The sequence below is a fragment of the Rutidosis leptorrhynchoides genome, chromosome 10 (genome assembly GCF_046630445.1).
Source record: "Rutidosis leptorrhynchoides isolate AG116_Rl617_1_P2 chromosome 10, CSIRO_AGI_Rlap_v1, whole genome shotgun sequence".
NCBI lineage: Eukaryota > Viridiplantae > Streptophyta > Magnoliopsida > Asterales > Asteraceae > Rutidosis > Rutidosis leptorrhynchoides.
Genome location: NC_092342.1, coordinates 139,813,113 through 139,830,698, shown reverse-complemented (window position 1 = coordinate 139,830,698; position 17,586 = coordinate 139,813,113). Strand labels below are relative to the sequence as shown.

At 33.7% G+C, this 17,586-nt stretch overlaps 1 protein-coding gene and 1 pseudogene across 1 annotated transcript; one reads left to right on the top strand and one right to left on the bottom strand.

Moving 5' to 3' along the window:
- Positions 1 to 2,724: 2,724 nt before the first annotated feature.
- On the top strand, positions 2,725 to 7,484 carry LOC139873370 (serine/threonine-protein kinase VIK-like). The gene is made up of 11 exons (XM_071861299.1): positions 2,725 to 3,080; positions 3,986 to 4,060; positions 4,175 to 4,291; positions 4,510 to 4,604; positions 4,819 to 4,939; positions 5,042 to 5,121; positions 5,515 to 5,574; positions 6,523 to 6,644; positions 6,758 to 6,843; positions 6,931 to 7,046; positions 7,151 to 7,484. Exons 1-11 carry the CDS (start codon positions 2,784 to 2,786, stop codon positions 7,272 to 7,274), a joined length of 1,293 nt encoding a protein of 430 aa, XP_071717400.1. The 5' UTR covers positions 2,725 to 2,783; the 3' UTR covers positions 7,275 to 7,484.
- LOC139873371 (transmembrane emp24 domain-containing protein p24delta9-like) lies at positions 7,448 to 9,030 on the bottom strand (annotated as a pseudogene).
- Positions 9,031 to 17,586: the final 8,556 nt, after the last annotated feature.

The following is a 17,586-nucleotide window of genomic DNA, read 5'->3' as shown; positions in this document are numbered from 1 at the left end:
AGCTGTGTATTGTACGAGTACGAATACGGGTGCATACAAGTAGAATTGTTGATGAAACTGAACGAGGATGTAATTGTAAGCATTTTTGTTAAGTAGAAGTATTTTGATAAGTGTCATGAAGTCTTTCAAAAGTGTATGAATACATATTAAAACACTACATGTATATACATTTTAACTGAGTCGTTAAGTCATCGTTAGTCGTTACATGTAAATGTTGTTTTGAAACCTTTAGGTTAACGATCTTGTTAAATGTTGTTAACCCATTGTTTATTATATCTAAAGAGATGTTAAATTATTACATTATCATGATATTATGATATATTAATATATCTTAGTATGATATATATACAGTTAAATGTTGTTACAACGATAATCATTACATATATGTCTCGTTTCGAAATCATTAAGTTAGTAGTCTTGTTTTTACATATGTAGTTCATTGTTAATACACTTAATGACATGTTTACTTATCATTTATCATGATTAAACATAGTGTATCAATATCTTAATATGATTCATATGTATTTAGTAAGACGTTGTTATAACGATAATCGTTATATATATCGTTTCGAGTTTCTTAATTCAATAAACTCAATTTTATGTATATAACACATTGTTAAAATACCTAATGAGATACTTACTTATCATAATATCATGTTAACTATATATATAATCATATATATGTCATCATATAGTTTTTACAAGTTTTAACGTTCGTGAATCACCGGTCAACTTGGGTGGTCAATTGTCTATATGAAACCTATTTAAATTAATCAAGTCTTAACAAGTTTGATTGGTTAACATGTTGAAAACACTTAATCATGTAAATAACAATTTTGATTTAATATATATAAACATGAAAAAGTTCGGGTCACTACAATTAAAAGTTGCAAAATTCCCCAAATTCCACCATTTGAATACTCGATCCCATATATCAAGTGCATGCTTGTAAAAGATAAGAGAATGATCTACCGATTTCAAGTCATCGTCACAAAGAGTGCATATTTTTAAAAGTGAACAAACCATCAAAAGTCATATTCGAGTGCCACGAGATAATAATAATAATAATAATAATAATAATAATAATAATAATAATAATAATAATAATAATAATAATAATAATAATTATTATTATTATGATTATGATTATTATTATTATTATTATTAATATAATATATCCATCCGTCGAATACAGAGAGAGATGACTTTTCACACTCTTGGGGTGTTTCATTCGGGGTAGAGAAATGACTTCTATTTATTCTAAGTTAGAGGAAAAATTGTCTACGTCTCACCTCCCTCATACCCCACACATGGGAGATTGGATATTTTGTTGTTGTAATAATAATATTAATATTAATATAATAATAATAATAATTGTTTGCTTTTTTTATAAAATAATAATAATTTTATGGATTTTGATAGGGCTGTTATTAATATGGTTTAAAATATTATATATTTTAATAACTGTCATTTTAAAACTGATTAGTAACCTCTATTTACAATAATTCAATGAATATTTGAATACATCGTTAAGAAAAATCATAATTGTATTTCTCATTTATTATTATTATTATTATTATTATTATTATTATTATTATTATTATTATTATTATTATTATTATTATTATTATTTTATTACTTACATATTAAATGTGGTGAGGATGTGAGTAGTTTCAATTATATTGGATTGTAGTTTTGAGTTTGCGTTCACATTACAAACGGTGTAAATTTAAGGGGTTAACAGTGTAAATATATAATTTTATTAAAATAAAAGAAACTAATTTTACCCGAATTTATAACGGGCCCTATCTTTTCGCTCGGTGCGAGTTAAATTTTTCCGAGACCATCATTCAATTCGGAAAAATCTTACGAACCCAAAGGGACTAACTATACGCGAAACGGACAATTTTTAAAACAACACAAACACAACGACAACCGGTAATTTTTCGCTCGCCACGAGTTAAATTTTTTCGACGGCAGCGTCAGACTCGAAATAATTTTATGAACAAAACGAAACTAACCACGTTCGAAACGGACACTTTTTAAAAACACTAAACACAACGACAGCCCGTATCTTTCTGCTCGCCGCGAGTTAAATTTTTCCGACAGCACCGTTACACTCGAAAAAAATTTATTGAACAAAACAAAACTAACTACGTTCAAAACGGATACTTTTTAAAAAACGCTTAACACAACGACATCTAAAACGGCGCTTAACACATGGGCCGTGTTCCCCTCTGTAAATACACAACGCTACGTTAAATATGAATACGTAGCCCGGAAGCCCCTGCCGCAACGCGCGGGTCGGTCCGGACTAGTTATTATTATTATTATTAATTATTATTATTTACATTACACTTACATTTATATATTATATTATTATTATTATTATTATTATTATTATTATTATTATTATTATTATTTAAACGAATTCGTGATATTTGAGGGTTGATTCTCACACACCACTTTTTGATCAATGCACACTTAATTACCTATTTTATCCTTAATTATAATTATAATTATAATTATATTATAATTATAATTATAATTATAATAGAATTCAATTCTTTAGAGGCATAACTGTAAATTTATGAGACAAAAATGTACATGAATAAAAAAAGTGGTGTCGAGAATATCTTCTTATAGAAAATATCCCCATTCATATGCTGCACCTTTGCCCCCTAAACTTTAAAAAACAAGGAAACAAATAATACTAGTAATAATTAACCTCAACAATCAACATTCCATACATCTCCGATCTGATAAAATAAAAATCCAATCCAATGAGCGGAAGCGAAGGCAGCTCAGGCCATTCCGCCGGAGATGCACCACCGGTCGCCGGAAAAAAGAAAGATAAGGCTAAAGTAAGCCGGACATCGTTAATTCTTTGGCACGCTCATCAGAACGACGCAACGGCCGTACGGAAACTATTGGAAGAAGATCGGTCTTTGGTTCAAGCTAGAGATTATGATAATCGAACTCCGCTTCATGTTGCCTCACTCCACGGTTGGATCGATGTTGCTAAATGTCTGATTGAGTACGGTGCTGATGTTAATGCTCAGGATCGATGGAAAAATACGGTACTTATATATGCATATTGATTATATTAATTTTGAAATTAAGATTGATTTTAGGCTATAACTATAATTTACAGCTATACCTGTTTGATAATAAATGATTTGTGTAGTTCAGCAGAATCCTGTGCAATCCTATTGTTGTTTATTAAAGTAGAATTATTAGATTATTAATGTATATGTATATATGTAATTTTTTTTTTTTAATGGCTTAGTTAGTTGGTCAGACATCCCACGCACGCAAGGAGGAAACCCGGTCTCGATCTTCGCCGCAGACCCAATCGATTTTATTATATACCCTACCCAGCAGACTGTAGTAGGGGACCCCCTGGGACCCCCCTGCCCCCACACGGGAACAGAGAGTATATAAAATATACAGGAAAACCTCCCCCCATGGAATCGAACCCGCGCCACGCATGTGAACACGACTCAACCCCACAGAGTGGTACCACTCAGGCAAGACCTCGGTGGTTATGTATATATGTATAATATGTATAATAATTAGTAATTACTTATATTGAGATTAAGTAAAGTTACACGGAGTAAATATATTTCATAGTAATAACACCTATTTCATAGTTGTTAACGTGCTAGCAATGATAAATTGATAAATATATTTGATTATACTATGCTAATGACTAATGTCAGCAATTATATGATTGCAATAATGTGCACAAGCTTGTTTAAATCCCACTCAGCCCAACAATTTGCCAATCTATTTGTTAGAAACCTTGAGAAATACCTGATTAAGGGAAAACGAAAGAATCCAAATTTTCTGCAAGATTAATTATTAGCATTCTGCTTGATATGTGTACTAGTATTAGACTATCGATTATAGGCTTTGTTATGTCTTGGTGTCGAGCTTTCACCTAGTTTAATCAACTCATAATACTTGATATTTCTAATAACAGCCTCTAGCTGATGCGGAAGGAGCCAGGAAACATAGCATGATTGAGTTACTAAAGTCATATGGAGGCCTGTCGTATGTAAGATCAAGACCTGACACTCTTATCCTATGTCCGATGCAACATTCATTTTTTAGTAGGAAGTTTCTGGTTATTCTCATACATATTCAAAGAATTTTGGGATCTTTTGTGCAGGGTCAGAATGGAAGCCATTTTGAACCAAGGCCTGTGCCACCACCTCTTTCAAATAAGTGTGACTGGGAAATTGACCCTGTTGAATTGGACTTCACAAACTCGCACTTAATAGGCAAGGTATGGTTCTATTTGCTTGAATCGTGTCAACTGAATGTTTAATTCGGACGAGTCGACTTATTATTTTTCGAATATATAATTGACATCAGTTATAATAACTATTTCTGAGAACAATTGGATGATGACAAAATTATCAAAGACTGAGATTCCTTATTTCGATTCAATAACGTATGAATAGTTCCTTTTTTTTTTTCTTTTTTTTTTTCTTCTGATAATAGGGGTCCTTTGGTGAGATTGTAAGAGCCTGTTGGCGTGGAACACCTGTAGCTGTCAAACGTATACTTCCAAGCCTCTCAGATGACAAATTGGTTATGTCAGTTCTGTTATGCTTAGCTAGTTTCTTTATAGAACATATAACTTATACTGGTACAATGTTTACAAAGATGTATTAGATATAGTATTTTGTCAAAATATCAAATCTCTAACTCATCATCTGGTCAAACTAACAAACTACTGATGAAAGTTGATGGATTTACTACTACCGTTATGGATGAATTTGCTTATCTATGTTTACCTTACGAGTCCAGTCAGGACTTCAGGCATGAGGTGAATTTGCTGGTCAAACTTCGCCACCCTAATATAGTGCAATTTCTTGGAGCTGTTACTGAAAAAAAGCCGTTAATGCTGATAACTGAGTATCTACGAGGGGTAAATAATGACAAACATCTGTTTATATGAATGTGGAACTAACAAAGAAAATGTTAAAAAGTGCTTTATGGCTAATGTCTGAACATTGTTATATGGATGCAGGGTGATCTTCATCAATGTTTGAAGGAGAAGGGTGCACTAAGTCCAGCAACAGCTGTAAACTTTGCTTTAGACATTGCAAGGTAATTTTTTATTTGGTAATGGCATGTAATAGGAACATACTTCCACAAGTGGTTTGTTTTATGCAACGTTTTTAAATGTACCCATTAAGTCATTGAACATACGAAATGTGTTCTGCTCTATGAAAAGAGTCGAATATGAAGGTTTTCGACTATGAGGGGTGGAACACATTTTACAAGTTCAATTACTAAGATGGAACACTTCTACATTTCTACAAGCACGTTACATAGATCAGAATATTATTGAATATTCAATGAGTTATGGTCCACAAAACTGAGCGTAGGTCGCATAAAACCGAACACATGTGTAAGTATGTTGTATTGTAGGCCATTATCCCTTTTTTATTGTTTATGATATACGTTTTCTTTATGATGGTAACCCTTTTCTGTTTGCAGAGGCATGGCTTATCTTCATAATGAGCCTAATGTCATCATTCATAGGGACCTAAAACCGAGGTTTGTTTATTCAGCATATTCCGAATACCAAGCTTGCTGTACTATCTTCTTTATTGTGTAATTGTGTATCATGAGATGGCAGTTTCGACCCGTATGCTTATTTATGGGTTCATTGCCTATGCTTTGTTTATGAGAGGTGAGAGGTCAAATTTGATAAATAAAATTGGTTAACGGATATAAGGAGGTTTTTCCTAGTTACTTTGGGAGGGTGAGTATTTTTTACTCATATGTACGCTGCTTAACCGAGTTATCCCATGACCGTTTTGCGACCCTTTCCATGGTCACCTCAAGTTATATTGCTAGTGAGGTTTGAACCCGAGGCCACTTTTGAGAATATCATAACGCCAACCACTATGCTTTCTTGGGATGGTTAAATCTGAATAACAACAACAACAACAATAATACCCAATCCCACGAATGTAGGGTATGGGGGAGGTAGGGTGTAGACAATCTTTCCTCGTATCCTAGATTAGAAGGAAGTCACTACTCCATTGCGGGAATAGACCCCGAGACTAGATAAGGCCGTCCCTTCCTGTACTCGAGAGTAGAGAGATTGCTTCCTAAAGGACCTCTGGCCAATAAAGATAAATCTGAATAATAAATATTTAGCTAAAACACAAACATGTTAAAAGTCGCCAAAAGTATAATATCAATGCTGACAGCTACTATATTAGTTCTTGGAAAACAATAGTATAATATAGTTTTGTCTACCATATCTATCACGCTAATATTAAAAGTATGCATAGCATATACAATAACAATTTTGGGTCAAACCAACCTGGCCAACTACCCATTATGCTATCTGTCTAACCCAACTAATTTGTCACCTTTTGTGACACATGTTTACACTTGGTAATGATCTTGGATCACTTACTCACTTGGTTCCATTTTTTTTTTTTTTTTTTTAACTTTTTTTGCTTATCTTATTATATGTGGCTTATATTTTAGGAATGTGCTTCTAGTCAATTCCAACGCGGACCATCTAAAAGTTGGAGACTTTGGACTTAGCAAGCTTATCAGGGTTCAAAATTCTCATGATATATACAAAATGACCGGCGAAACTGGCAGCTGTATGCCCTGCTCGTATATTACCTTTTTTTTTCCGTAAAAGTATACGTTATACATATTGCTATATCAGAATCTCATTAACAGTTCCTGGTTTTTCATGGTATATATAATCTAGATCGCTACATGGCTCCTGAAGTCTTTAAGCACCGTAAATATGATAAAAAGGTTGATGTGTTCTCGTTTGCAATGATATTACACGAGGTATTTTCTTTATGATTAACAATTTTGATTAAAGATGTCATATCAAATAATGGATCCTTTGAGAATGATGTTTTAATGTTGGTATAGATGCTTGAAGGTGAACCACCATTATCAAATTATGAAGCTTATGAAGCAGCGAAATACGTAGCAGAAGGACATAGACCTCATTTTAAAGCAAAAGGTTACACTCCCGAACTTAAAGAGTAAGTCATATTCATGCAACTACAGTTTCGTAAAAAATGTTACGTAAATATGTTATAGTTAATATATTGGTGTGATGTTGATGTGTTTATATTTCATTTGGTAGCTTGATAGAAAACTGCTGGGCAGCAGATATGAACAAGAGACCTTCATTTTTGGAGATTCTGAAGAAGCTTGAAAAAATCAAGGAAACAATACATCCAGATCACCATTGGCATATATTTACATAATAATTGGCCTTTGTTTTCGACAGTTCATAATTTTGTGAACAATGCTTGCTAGCCAGTTTTTACACCACCAGTTTCTTCATGCAACAGCAACGACTTCGGACAAGTATCAAGGAACTTTAGAAAATCACGACTTTTTTCTCGATTCAAATAATGAAATCTTCGCTTTTGTTCTCTTTTCCTCTTGTAAATGTTATAGTGTTTTCGCTTGTTTCTTATAGATTCAACTGTTGTTCTTGGAGACACTATTATTTTCTACAAATATAATTCGGTATCATTATATGATATAACAATATGATATCACAATCGACGACGAGTACTGCAGATCTTGTATTGCCCAAAGTGAGATGAAAAGAAAGGTCTACAACTATAAACCAAGAGCTACATTAAATTCGCGCCTTATACAAACATTATACTTACTTTCTGGCCCTGCTGTTGGTAAAAAAACTTGAAAATATCCTTCACATACTAGACTTAAATGAGCTTTTTCTTCTCAAAGAAGGACTTTAAGTGCCATAGTTGCAAACTTGCAACCGACAAACAGATGAATAGCGAAAGAAAACTTAACCATGCCATTCTTGAGTTGGTCTTGCTGTTAAGCTCTTGCATTTCTTTTTCCCTGTAACAAGCATTGTTGACCCAATTGACATTAGACTTTTAATACAAGTCACTTTCTTTTAAAAAATGTTATAATTAAAATTAAAATAACCTGTCGCGAAGATAAACATCTCCTCATGAATGGAAGTGATGGTTTCTTCAAGCTTCTTTAGCGCTAATTCCATCGCCTGCAAAACAACCATATTTGCCGTTGACTTGTACAATTATGTAACATCGCTGAACATTGAGTTGTAGGCTTGTAGCTTAGCTGTTAGTGGTCTGCCTCTCTTAGCGAGAGGTCAGGATTTCGACTCCGCTGGGCTGCAACATTGTACTCAATGTTATCCTTGACCTGAAGTATCCACCCAGGTCGAAAACCCCAAAATTTTTACACTGAAAAAAAAATTCACTGGGGGCGGGCGCCCCCCTCTGACCCCAAGTAGTTTCGCCAGTGAGTGCGGGGGCAGCGGGGAGAGGGGTTTTTTACCGGTCATGCCCTTGGATTAGTCCGGGTTCCTCCAAGACAATAGTTAGGGGCGGGTTATGCAACTACGGGGGATGAACGCGTGCGTGGGTGGTTATGTAACTAAGTTTGAATTGTAAGGAAATTACATATTACATATTACATATCACACATTACACATTAGAGGTACTTACATCTACGGAAGTTTTAGTGACTACATTAGACCAATCTTTAGCAGCCACACCAGATTTCCAATTAAATTCAACTGCAAACTTAATCGACGGATGATGATCAATGGCAAAAAAGCAAGCCATGTAATCACCACCCTCAGCAGCTTGAAATGCAAACTGTCCTGTTTGCACACGATCGGCATAATGATACGAATTCCCATAAATTGATGTCACCTAAGTAAGTTACATAAACCAACATTAACCAACAAAATCATAAACAATCAACTAATTAAGCTTATTGATATATATAAAAAAAGATTACCCTTAAAGTAAGTTTGTGGGATTCAGGTAAAGGTAGATGTTCATTAGGATTAACAACAGAATAGTGACCAACTGTCATAGAATTACTTTTGATATCTTCTGATATGCATTTGGTATGACCTGATTCCATCTCAAAACGAATAGATTGAGTGGGGATGGATAAAAACCCTATAATTATAATTATTACAAGTGAAAGTATAACCTTCATGGTTGTTAAAATATGAACTTTTTTTTTTTTTTTTTTTTGGAGTTGGATGGTTTTAGGTAAATATGGTGGAAGTGATGTTGATGGAGAACGATGATGATGTTGTTTTGTTATAAGTTTTCCAGAATTGAATAAAGACTTCGATTAAAACAAGAAACCATGGACCGATAAGTTTCGTTTGAGATGTTTAATTTCAAACTATTTTTTTTAGTCATGTATCGTTAGATAATTTTTTGTTGTGGGTCAATTATGTTTGTCACTTGGTCACCGTAATTTTACTAATTACACGATCGGTCCCTGTATTTAACGACTGTCAAGAAAATTCCACTGATTTCAGTCATGTGCTTAGGGTATTTTTATCATATTGTCATCCCCTCCCCCGCCCCTTTCCCTAATTGTCTTCTTCCACCTAAAACCAAACACATCCACTCTAAAAAGTAAAAACAAACACATCTACGTGCATTAGGCTTAGGATTCGAATCATCAATGAATCCGAAATTCAACTTTATGCATCATGGCATTTTTATCGTTTTACCCTTCCGAAAAAATTACTCTCTCTGTCCCATATCTTTTGTCCAACTTCGTTCCACGAAACAGAAAGAAAATGAGATCTTCCTCGTAGGGCGTTCGATTCCGCGAAATGGCGACCCGTTTTCCCGGAGTATTCCGTTGTGGCTTGCATTGTTCGAAAAGCTTCTGAGCATCGTAGGCCATTCTTGAGGATGGACCCTCGGAATAGCCGCGCCTGGATCTGATCAATCTACTCAGCAATTCATCTGGTGACTTAACGCCAAAGAAGCCCCAAGAAGCATCAAAAATTTCCGATGAGATCTATGGAGCTATAAGAGTAACTAAGACTAAAAGTCAAGAAGTCCTTTTCTTGACTTCGCCTGCATTCATTATAGTTTCCCCATAACTTTATTTCAATCTCAGAGATTCAATATTGTTGAAATCGTGGAAGCGGACCTTTTATTTACTTTTTCCACGCAAGAATTCCTCCTCCGATTGAATCTGCTTGTTCTTGGATGCTCCATAGGAATCCGTCGCTATTCCTTTCCTCCACCGAGAAAGGTTCATCCCGAGTCACAAGAACAATCTCTTTTTTTTTTTTTTTGAATTATTTTCTTTTTCATTATCCTTTTTTAGATGTCCCAAATTAATTGTCCACTTCCATAAATGGATAAGAATAATGTGACAAAATTCTTTTGTGCCCTTACTTTATATATGTAAGAAGAAAAAAAAGGTAAAAAATAAGGGGTAGAACTGCAAAGTTAAAAAGTACATGTGTCAGGTACTTTTTCTTAAACTGTGTGTTTTTTATCAGTGGACAATAAATTTGAGACAGAGGGAGTACTTCCATTGAAAGTAGTGTTCGTAAGTATCATATATCAGGATGATCTGAACCAGCTATGATCACAGGATCGAGTATCGAGTTCATCACATTTGAATCTGTAGGGTTCTAACTTGATTATGGCCTTGTATTCTCCATCAAATTAGACCAGTTGATCTTCACAAGTTGAAATTGAAGAAAATCGAGTATCCCAAACAGTCAACAGACACTGATTTGAACAAATTGTTGATCAATTGATTAATTGAACAACCAACCACGAAGTAATTTTGATAATCGAAACTACGAAAACGATAGTCTAACAGATTTCACCTCAAGCTCTAATACCATATGATATGAAGCAGAGTATAAACTCAGATGATCAATTTAAAATTTCAAAATTGATCAATTAAAACATGAGTTACAAAGAAGGAAATGTTAGAAATTGGGTATAAATTGAATGTCGGATTCGTTCTTGAATCGTGTAATCACTGTCTCTATAAAGTATTTTGACCCTACGATTGCCTTGGTTACACGAAATCTTTACAGGGATAAGACAAGAACGCAATCAGTGTTTTTGGCAATGAAATCACTGATCTTGTTAGAGAGTATGAGTGTGTTTTCTGTTCGTTAGAATGAAAGCAAAGTCCTCTATATATAAGAGGTGAAAAGGTGCGACGAAAGGATATAACCTTTCAATGTAAATGTGCAACCTTTCAACGAAAAAATGCAACTTTTCATTTACATCTTTTAGAAATAACATCACTCTTCATGAAGAGATGTAATCATTCGTGGTTACCTTCCCATGAAAAGATGTAATTTTCAATACCTTATCGAATTAACCCGAACGAGTGTGCACTCCGCACTTCTCCAAACTCGTCATTGAGCCTAATTTGATAAGCCTTTGCTTTCTAGTAAATCCCAATTAACTAAAATGATTGTTGATAACACTAAAATCACCAACAAATTTCCCCCATTTTAGTATAATCCTTGATTTACTAAAATAATTAAACAAACAGAATAAACCAATGCATAAATGAAAATGTTTCAGAAATTGAATTTTTACTTAGTATAATATTTACGAGAATTCGAGTATCAGGGTGTTTCAGAAATTGAACCCTTCCACTCATATGAAAACTATAAAATATTATACACATCAGTTTCTTACATATCCCTAAGACAACCTTGACACTATTATAAGCCATGTGTCCCAATCCTTCAGTGAACATATTGGCAGCTAAGTCCAAAGCTCCATTGAAGCGGCAAAACTTCATGTTCACATAGGTAGCTCTTTTAGTCTTGCACCCGCATATGCAATTTTTCAAAAGAACTATTAAGAAGATAAACTTCAACCTAACTCCACTTACGGGTCTAAACACATACTTTGGGATCAGTATATTTATGTGTTTCAATCTTCAGAAAGTAAGCTTACCTCATTGAATTCAGCTCCTAGCGTTGTACTAGAAGGGAATTGGGCATCTCACTTTGAAAGATCTGGTTGGACTTCAATCCCACAACATTAGCCAACTTTTGCGCGCTTTTGACTAATGCTTTTGTCAAGTGATTTAGTCAAACTTTGTTGTGACCCAACAAAATTCACATCTATCACTTCATTCGTGATCAACCTCACGAAACACAATGTGTCTAAGGCATAAGTGTCTAGACTTTCACTTGTATAGGTACATGCCTTAGTCACAAGACATCCCATCACTAGGGATCACCATGAACTTTAATCTCATTCATTAAATTTTACACCGCCCCGTCTGTACCCGAGTTCAAATTTCGCCACTGTGTACCATATTGATAAATCATCAAATTATTTGTGGTCATAACTTCCATGAAAAAGACCCATGAATAAAGACTTCATGTTTCTTTTATTTAGTAACACAACGGTCACTTTACAATCATGAAAATTATTATGTGACTTCTTCCAACAGATTATTACCATCCATTAAATAGGCTAACAATTGTTACTCATTACTTTACCATACATAGTTTGATGACACGTAACCATGCATGAATAAATAATCATGAATAAAATAATCATGCATGTTTAATTTACCACCATTTGTTCTTCACTGACATATCACACGTATTAGTTCACAGTAATACGACTATGAACACCAGACTCTCACTTTATACAATAAATAAGAATTAAAGTGCAGAAAATGAGAGAACACGATAATATAATGAAAGACTGATAATATTGATAGTGCAAAGTACAAATTCATAATAAAATATACGCCCCTATTTATACAGGTAAAAACCAAATCTGGAGATTTGGTTTCCATAACTACTTACCAATAAAGATGGAAAAGATAAACTAAAAACAAGCCAAATCAACTATTAATTAGGAAGTCAACTCTGGAGATAAAATCAAATCTTCAAAACAAATCTTCTTAAATAACAAGCATATCTCCAAAATATTCTTTGACTTTGGTTTCAAGAAATCATCATACGTTTATTTCAATAATTTCAGAGTCTGCAACTTCAGACTCTAAATTTCCAGACTCTAAAATTTGCAAAATACTTTTGACTCATCAGATTACTATTTCTATTTTTTCAACAATCTCCCCCTATCTGATGATGTCAAAACAACCTGTACTCCTAAACAAACATCTTTGCATACTCCCTTTCAATTAGCTTGCACTTGCTCTTCATATGAGAAATTTTCTTCAACATGCTCAGCTTGCTATGCAAGTGTTTTAACAACTGCATCCTGAAAGGAGTTGTTTGCTGTGTTTCACATCTGGACAGTAAACTAATCAACATATCAATACCAGCTCCTTCAAACTGATCACACCTAATTAACATCTTTTGATTTCCAGTGGTCTTAATCATTAAACCATCCAAATATTCAACATACATATTATCCACAAATTTCATATGCTCAGGAACAGCATACCTTTCAACATTACCCTTAACTCTTCTTTCTTTCATCTCCAGAATAAAAGCTCCACAAAACACCTCGTAATCTTTAGAGCATATGAACCCTTCTTCAAACACTAAGTGAACCAACATAAACACCCTTTTTAAAACTTCATTCAAAATAACCTGATCCCCTGCACACTCCTTAATACAAAAAGCTATGCCTCTCCATTTACAAAAACCCAAACGAACTATTTGATTTATTTTCACCCTCAATCTTCTATCTGTCATATGAGTCATTGTCAGCAAGAGAATTACGCCTTCAAACTCAGATATTTCAACCTCAACTTTCACAATGTCACCATCATATCTTCTGAATCTGAACCTTTTGTTCATTTGAGCCCTAAGATCACCATCTGCTCTTTGTGTAGCAGCAACCAAAACACCACTAGAATTACCCTGTTTTTCACCATCACCCCTATCAGTAATATCCTCCCCCTCAATTTGAGTCTTCTTGGATTGCTCTCCCTCAATGTGAGTCTTCTTGGATTGCTCCCCCTCAATACCTGCAATACATGCATCATCTGATCTTTTTCTTTTCTCCTCCTTTTTGACATCATCCAAAGGAAGAGTAGACAGGAACTTTCAAATTTCAGTCTGTTCACCCTTAAGGAAAGAAATATCAGATGCAAACCCAGTAAAACATTCTTTTATTTCATCAACATTAGCCATTCTTTTCTCCAGTTCTGTCAACCTTTGATTAATCTCTGTTACAGACCCTGAACCACTTGAACCAGTCAACCCCTGCATATCCCCAACCAACCTCCTCACCTCCATCAACTCAGTTTTAGAAACAAAATTATTATTAAAGTTAAGATTATTAAATTTAGACTGCACAACAGAAAGCTTGTCATCAAACTCCTTAGTCAACCTGGTCAAAGCCTGATGTAGGCCAACCATGGTGACTTGTGCCTCAGTCTAAGAAGTAGTGCCAATGGATGTGGGTAGGGTTGGTATGTCCTCACAGCCTTCCTGTTGAAATGTCCCGTTCTTATTGATTAAAAATGTTCCATAGTAATTGATTTCGTTGCGAGGTTTTGACCTCTATATGAGACGTTTTTCAAAGACTGCATTCATTTTAAAACAAACCATAACCTTTATTTAATAAATAAAGGTTTAAAAAGCTTTACGTAGATTATCAAATAATGATAATCTAAAATATCCTGTTTACACACGACCATTACATAATAGTTTACAATACAAATATGTTACATCGAAATTAGTTTCTTGAATGCAGTTTTTACACAATATCATACAAACATGGACTCCAAATCTTGTCCTTATTTTAGTATGCAACAGCGGAAGCTCTTAGTATTCACCTGAGAATAAACATGCTTTAAACGTCAACAAAAATGTTGGTGAGTTATAGGTTTAACCTATATATATCAAATCGTAACAATAGACCACAAGATTTCATATTTCAATACACATCCCATACATAGAGATAAAAAAATCATTCATATGGTGAACACCTGGTAACCGACATTAACAAGATGCATATATAAGAATATCCCCATCATTCCGGGACACCCTTCGGATATGATATAAATTTCGAAGTACTAAAGCATCCGGTACTTTGGATGGGGTTTGTTAGGCCCAATAGATCTATCTTTAGGATTCGCGTCAATTAGGGTGTCTGTTCCCTAATTCTTAGATTACCAGACTTAATAAAAAGGGGCATATTCGATTTCGATAATTCAACCATAGAATGTAGTTTCACGTACTTGTGTCTATTTTGTAAATCATTTATAAAACCTGCATGTATTCTCATCCCAAAAATATTAGATTTTAAAAGTGGGACTATAACTCACTTTCACAGATTTTTACTTCGCCGGGAAGTAAGACTTGGCCACTGGTTGATTCACGAACCTATAACAATATATACATATATATCAAAGTATGTTCAAAATATATTTACAACACTTTTAATATATTTTGATGTTTTAAGTTTATTAAGTCAGCTGTCCTCGTTAGTAACCTACAACTAGTTGTCCACAGTTAGATGTACAGAAATAAATCGATAAATATTATCTTGAATCAATCCACGACCCAGTGTATACGTATCTCAGTATTGATCACAACTCAAACTATATATATTTTGGAATCAACCTCAACCCTATATAGCTAACTCCAACATTCACATATAGAGTGTCTATGGTTGTTCCGAAATATATATAGATGTGTCGACATGATAGGTCGAAACATTGTATACGTGTCTATGGTATCTCAAGATTACATAATATACAATACAAGTTGATTAAGTTATGGTTGGAATAGATTTGTTACCAATTTTCACGTAGCTAAAATGAGAAAAATTATCCAATCTTGTTTTACCCATAACTTCTTCATTTTAAATCCGTTTTGAGTGAATCAAATTGCTATGGTTTCATATTGAACTCTATTTTATGAATATAAACAGAAAAAGTATAGGTTTATAGTCGGAAAAATAAGTTACAAGTCGTTTTTGTAAAGGTAGTCATTTCAGTCGAAAGAACCACGTCTAGATGACCATTTTAGAAAACATACTTCCACTTTGAGTTTAACCATAATTTTTGGATATAGTTTCATGTTCATAATAAAAATCATTTTCTCAGAATAACAACTTTTAAATCAAAGTTTATCATAGTTTTTAATTAACTAACCCAAAACAGCCCGCAGTGTTACTACGACGGCGTAAATCCGGTTTTACGGTGTTTTTCATGTTTCCAGGTTTTAAATCATTAAATTAGCATATCATATAGATATAGAACATGTGTTTAGTTGATTTTAAAAGTCAAGTTAGAAGGATTAACTTTTGTTTGCGAACAAGTTTAGAATTAACTAAACTATGTTCTAGTGATTACAAGTTTAAACCTTCGAATAAGATAGCTTTATATATATGAATCAAATGATGTTATGAACATCATTACTACCTTAAGTTCCTTGGATAAACCTACTGGAAAAGAGAAAAATGGATCTAGCTTCAACGGATCCTTGGATGGCTCGAAGTTCTTGAAGCAGAATCATGACACGAAAACAAGTTCAAGTAAGATCATCACTTGAAATAAGATTGTTATAGTTATAGAAGTTGAACCAAAGTTTGAATATGATTATTACCTTGTATTAGAATGATAACCTACTGTAAGAAACAAAGATTTCTTAAGGTTGGATGATCACCTTACAAGATTGGAAGTGAGCTAGCAAACTTGAAAGTATTCTTGATTTTATGTAACTAGAACTTGTAGAATATATGAAGAACACTTAGAACTTGAAGATAGAACTTGAGAGAGATCAATTAGATGAAGAAAATTGAAGAATGAAGGTGTTTGTAGGTGTTTTTGGTCGTTAGTGTATGGATTAGATATAAAGGATATGTAATTTTGTTTTCATGTAAATAAGTCATGAATGATTACTCATATTTTTGTAATTTTATGAGATATTTCATGCTAGTTGCCAAATGATGGTTCCCACATGTGTTAGGTGACTCACATGGGCTGCTAAGAGCTGATCATTGGAGTGTATATACCAATAGTACATACATCTAAAAGCTGTGTATTGTACGAGTACGAATACGGGTGCATACGAGTAGAATTGTTGATGAAACTGAACGAGGATGTAATTGTAAGCATTTTTGTTAAGTAGAAGTATTTTGATAAGTGTCTTGAAGTCTTTCAAAAGTGTATGAATACATATTTACTTATCATTTAACATAATTAACCAAGTGTATCAATATCTTAATATGATTCATATGTACCTAGTAAGACGTTGTTATAACGATAATCGTTATATATATCGTTTTCGAGTTTCTTAAATTAATAGTCTCATTTTTTATGTATATAACTCATTGTTAAAATACCTAATGAGATACATACTTATAATAAAATCATGTTAACTATATATATAACCATATATATGTCATCGTATAGTTTTTACAAGTTTTAACGTTCGTGAATCACCGGTCAACTTGGGTGGTCAATTGTCTATATGAAACCTATTTCAATTAATCAAGTCTTAACAAGTTTGATTGCTTAACATGTTGGAAACACTTAATCATATAAATAACAATTTCATTTAATATATATATAAACATGGAAAAGTTCGGGTCACTACAGTACCTACACGTTAAATAAATTTCGTCCTGAAATTTTAAGCAGTTGGAGGTGTTGACGTATCTTCTGGAAATAAATGCGGGTATTTCTTCTTCATCTGATCTTCTCATTCCCAGGTGAACTCAGGTCCTCTACGGGTATTCCATCAAACCTTAACAATTGGTATCTTGTTTTGCTTAAGTCTTTTAACCTCACGATCCATTATTTCGACGAGTT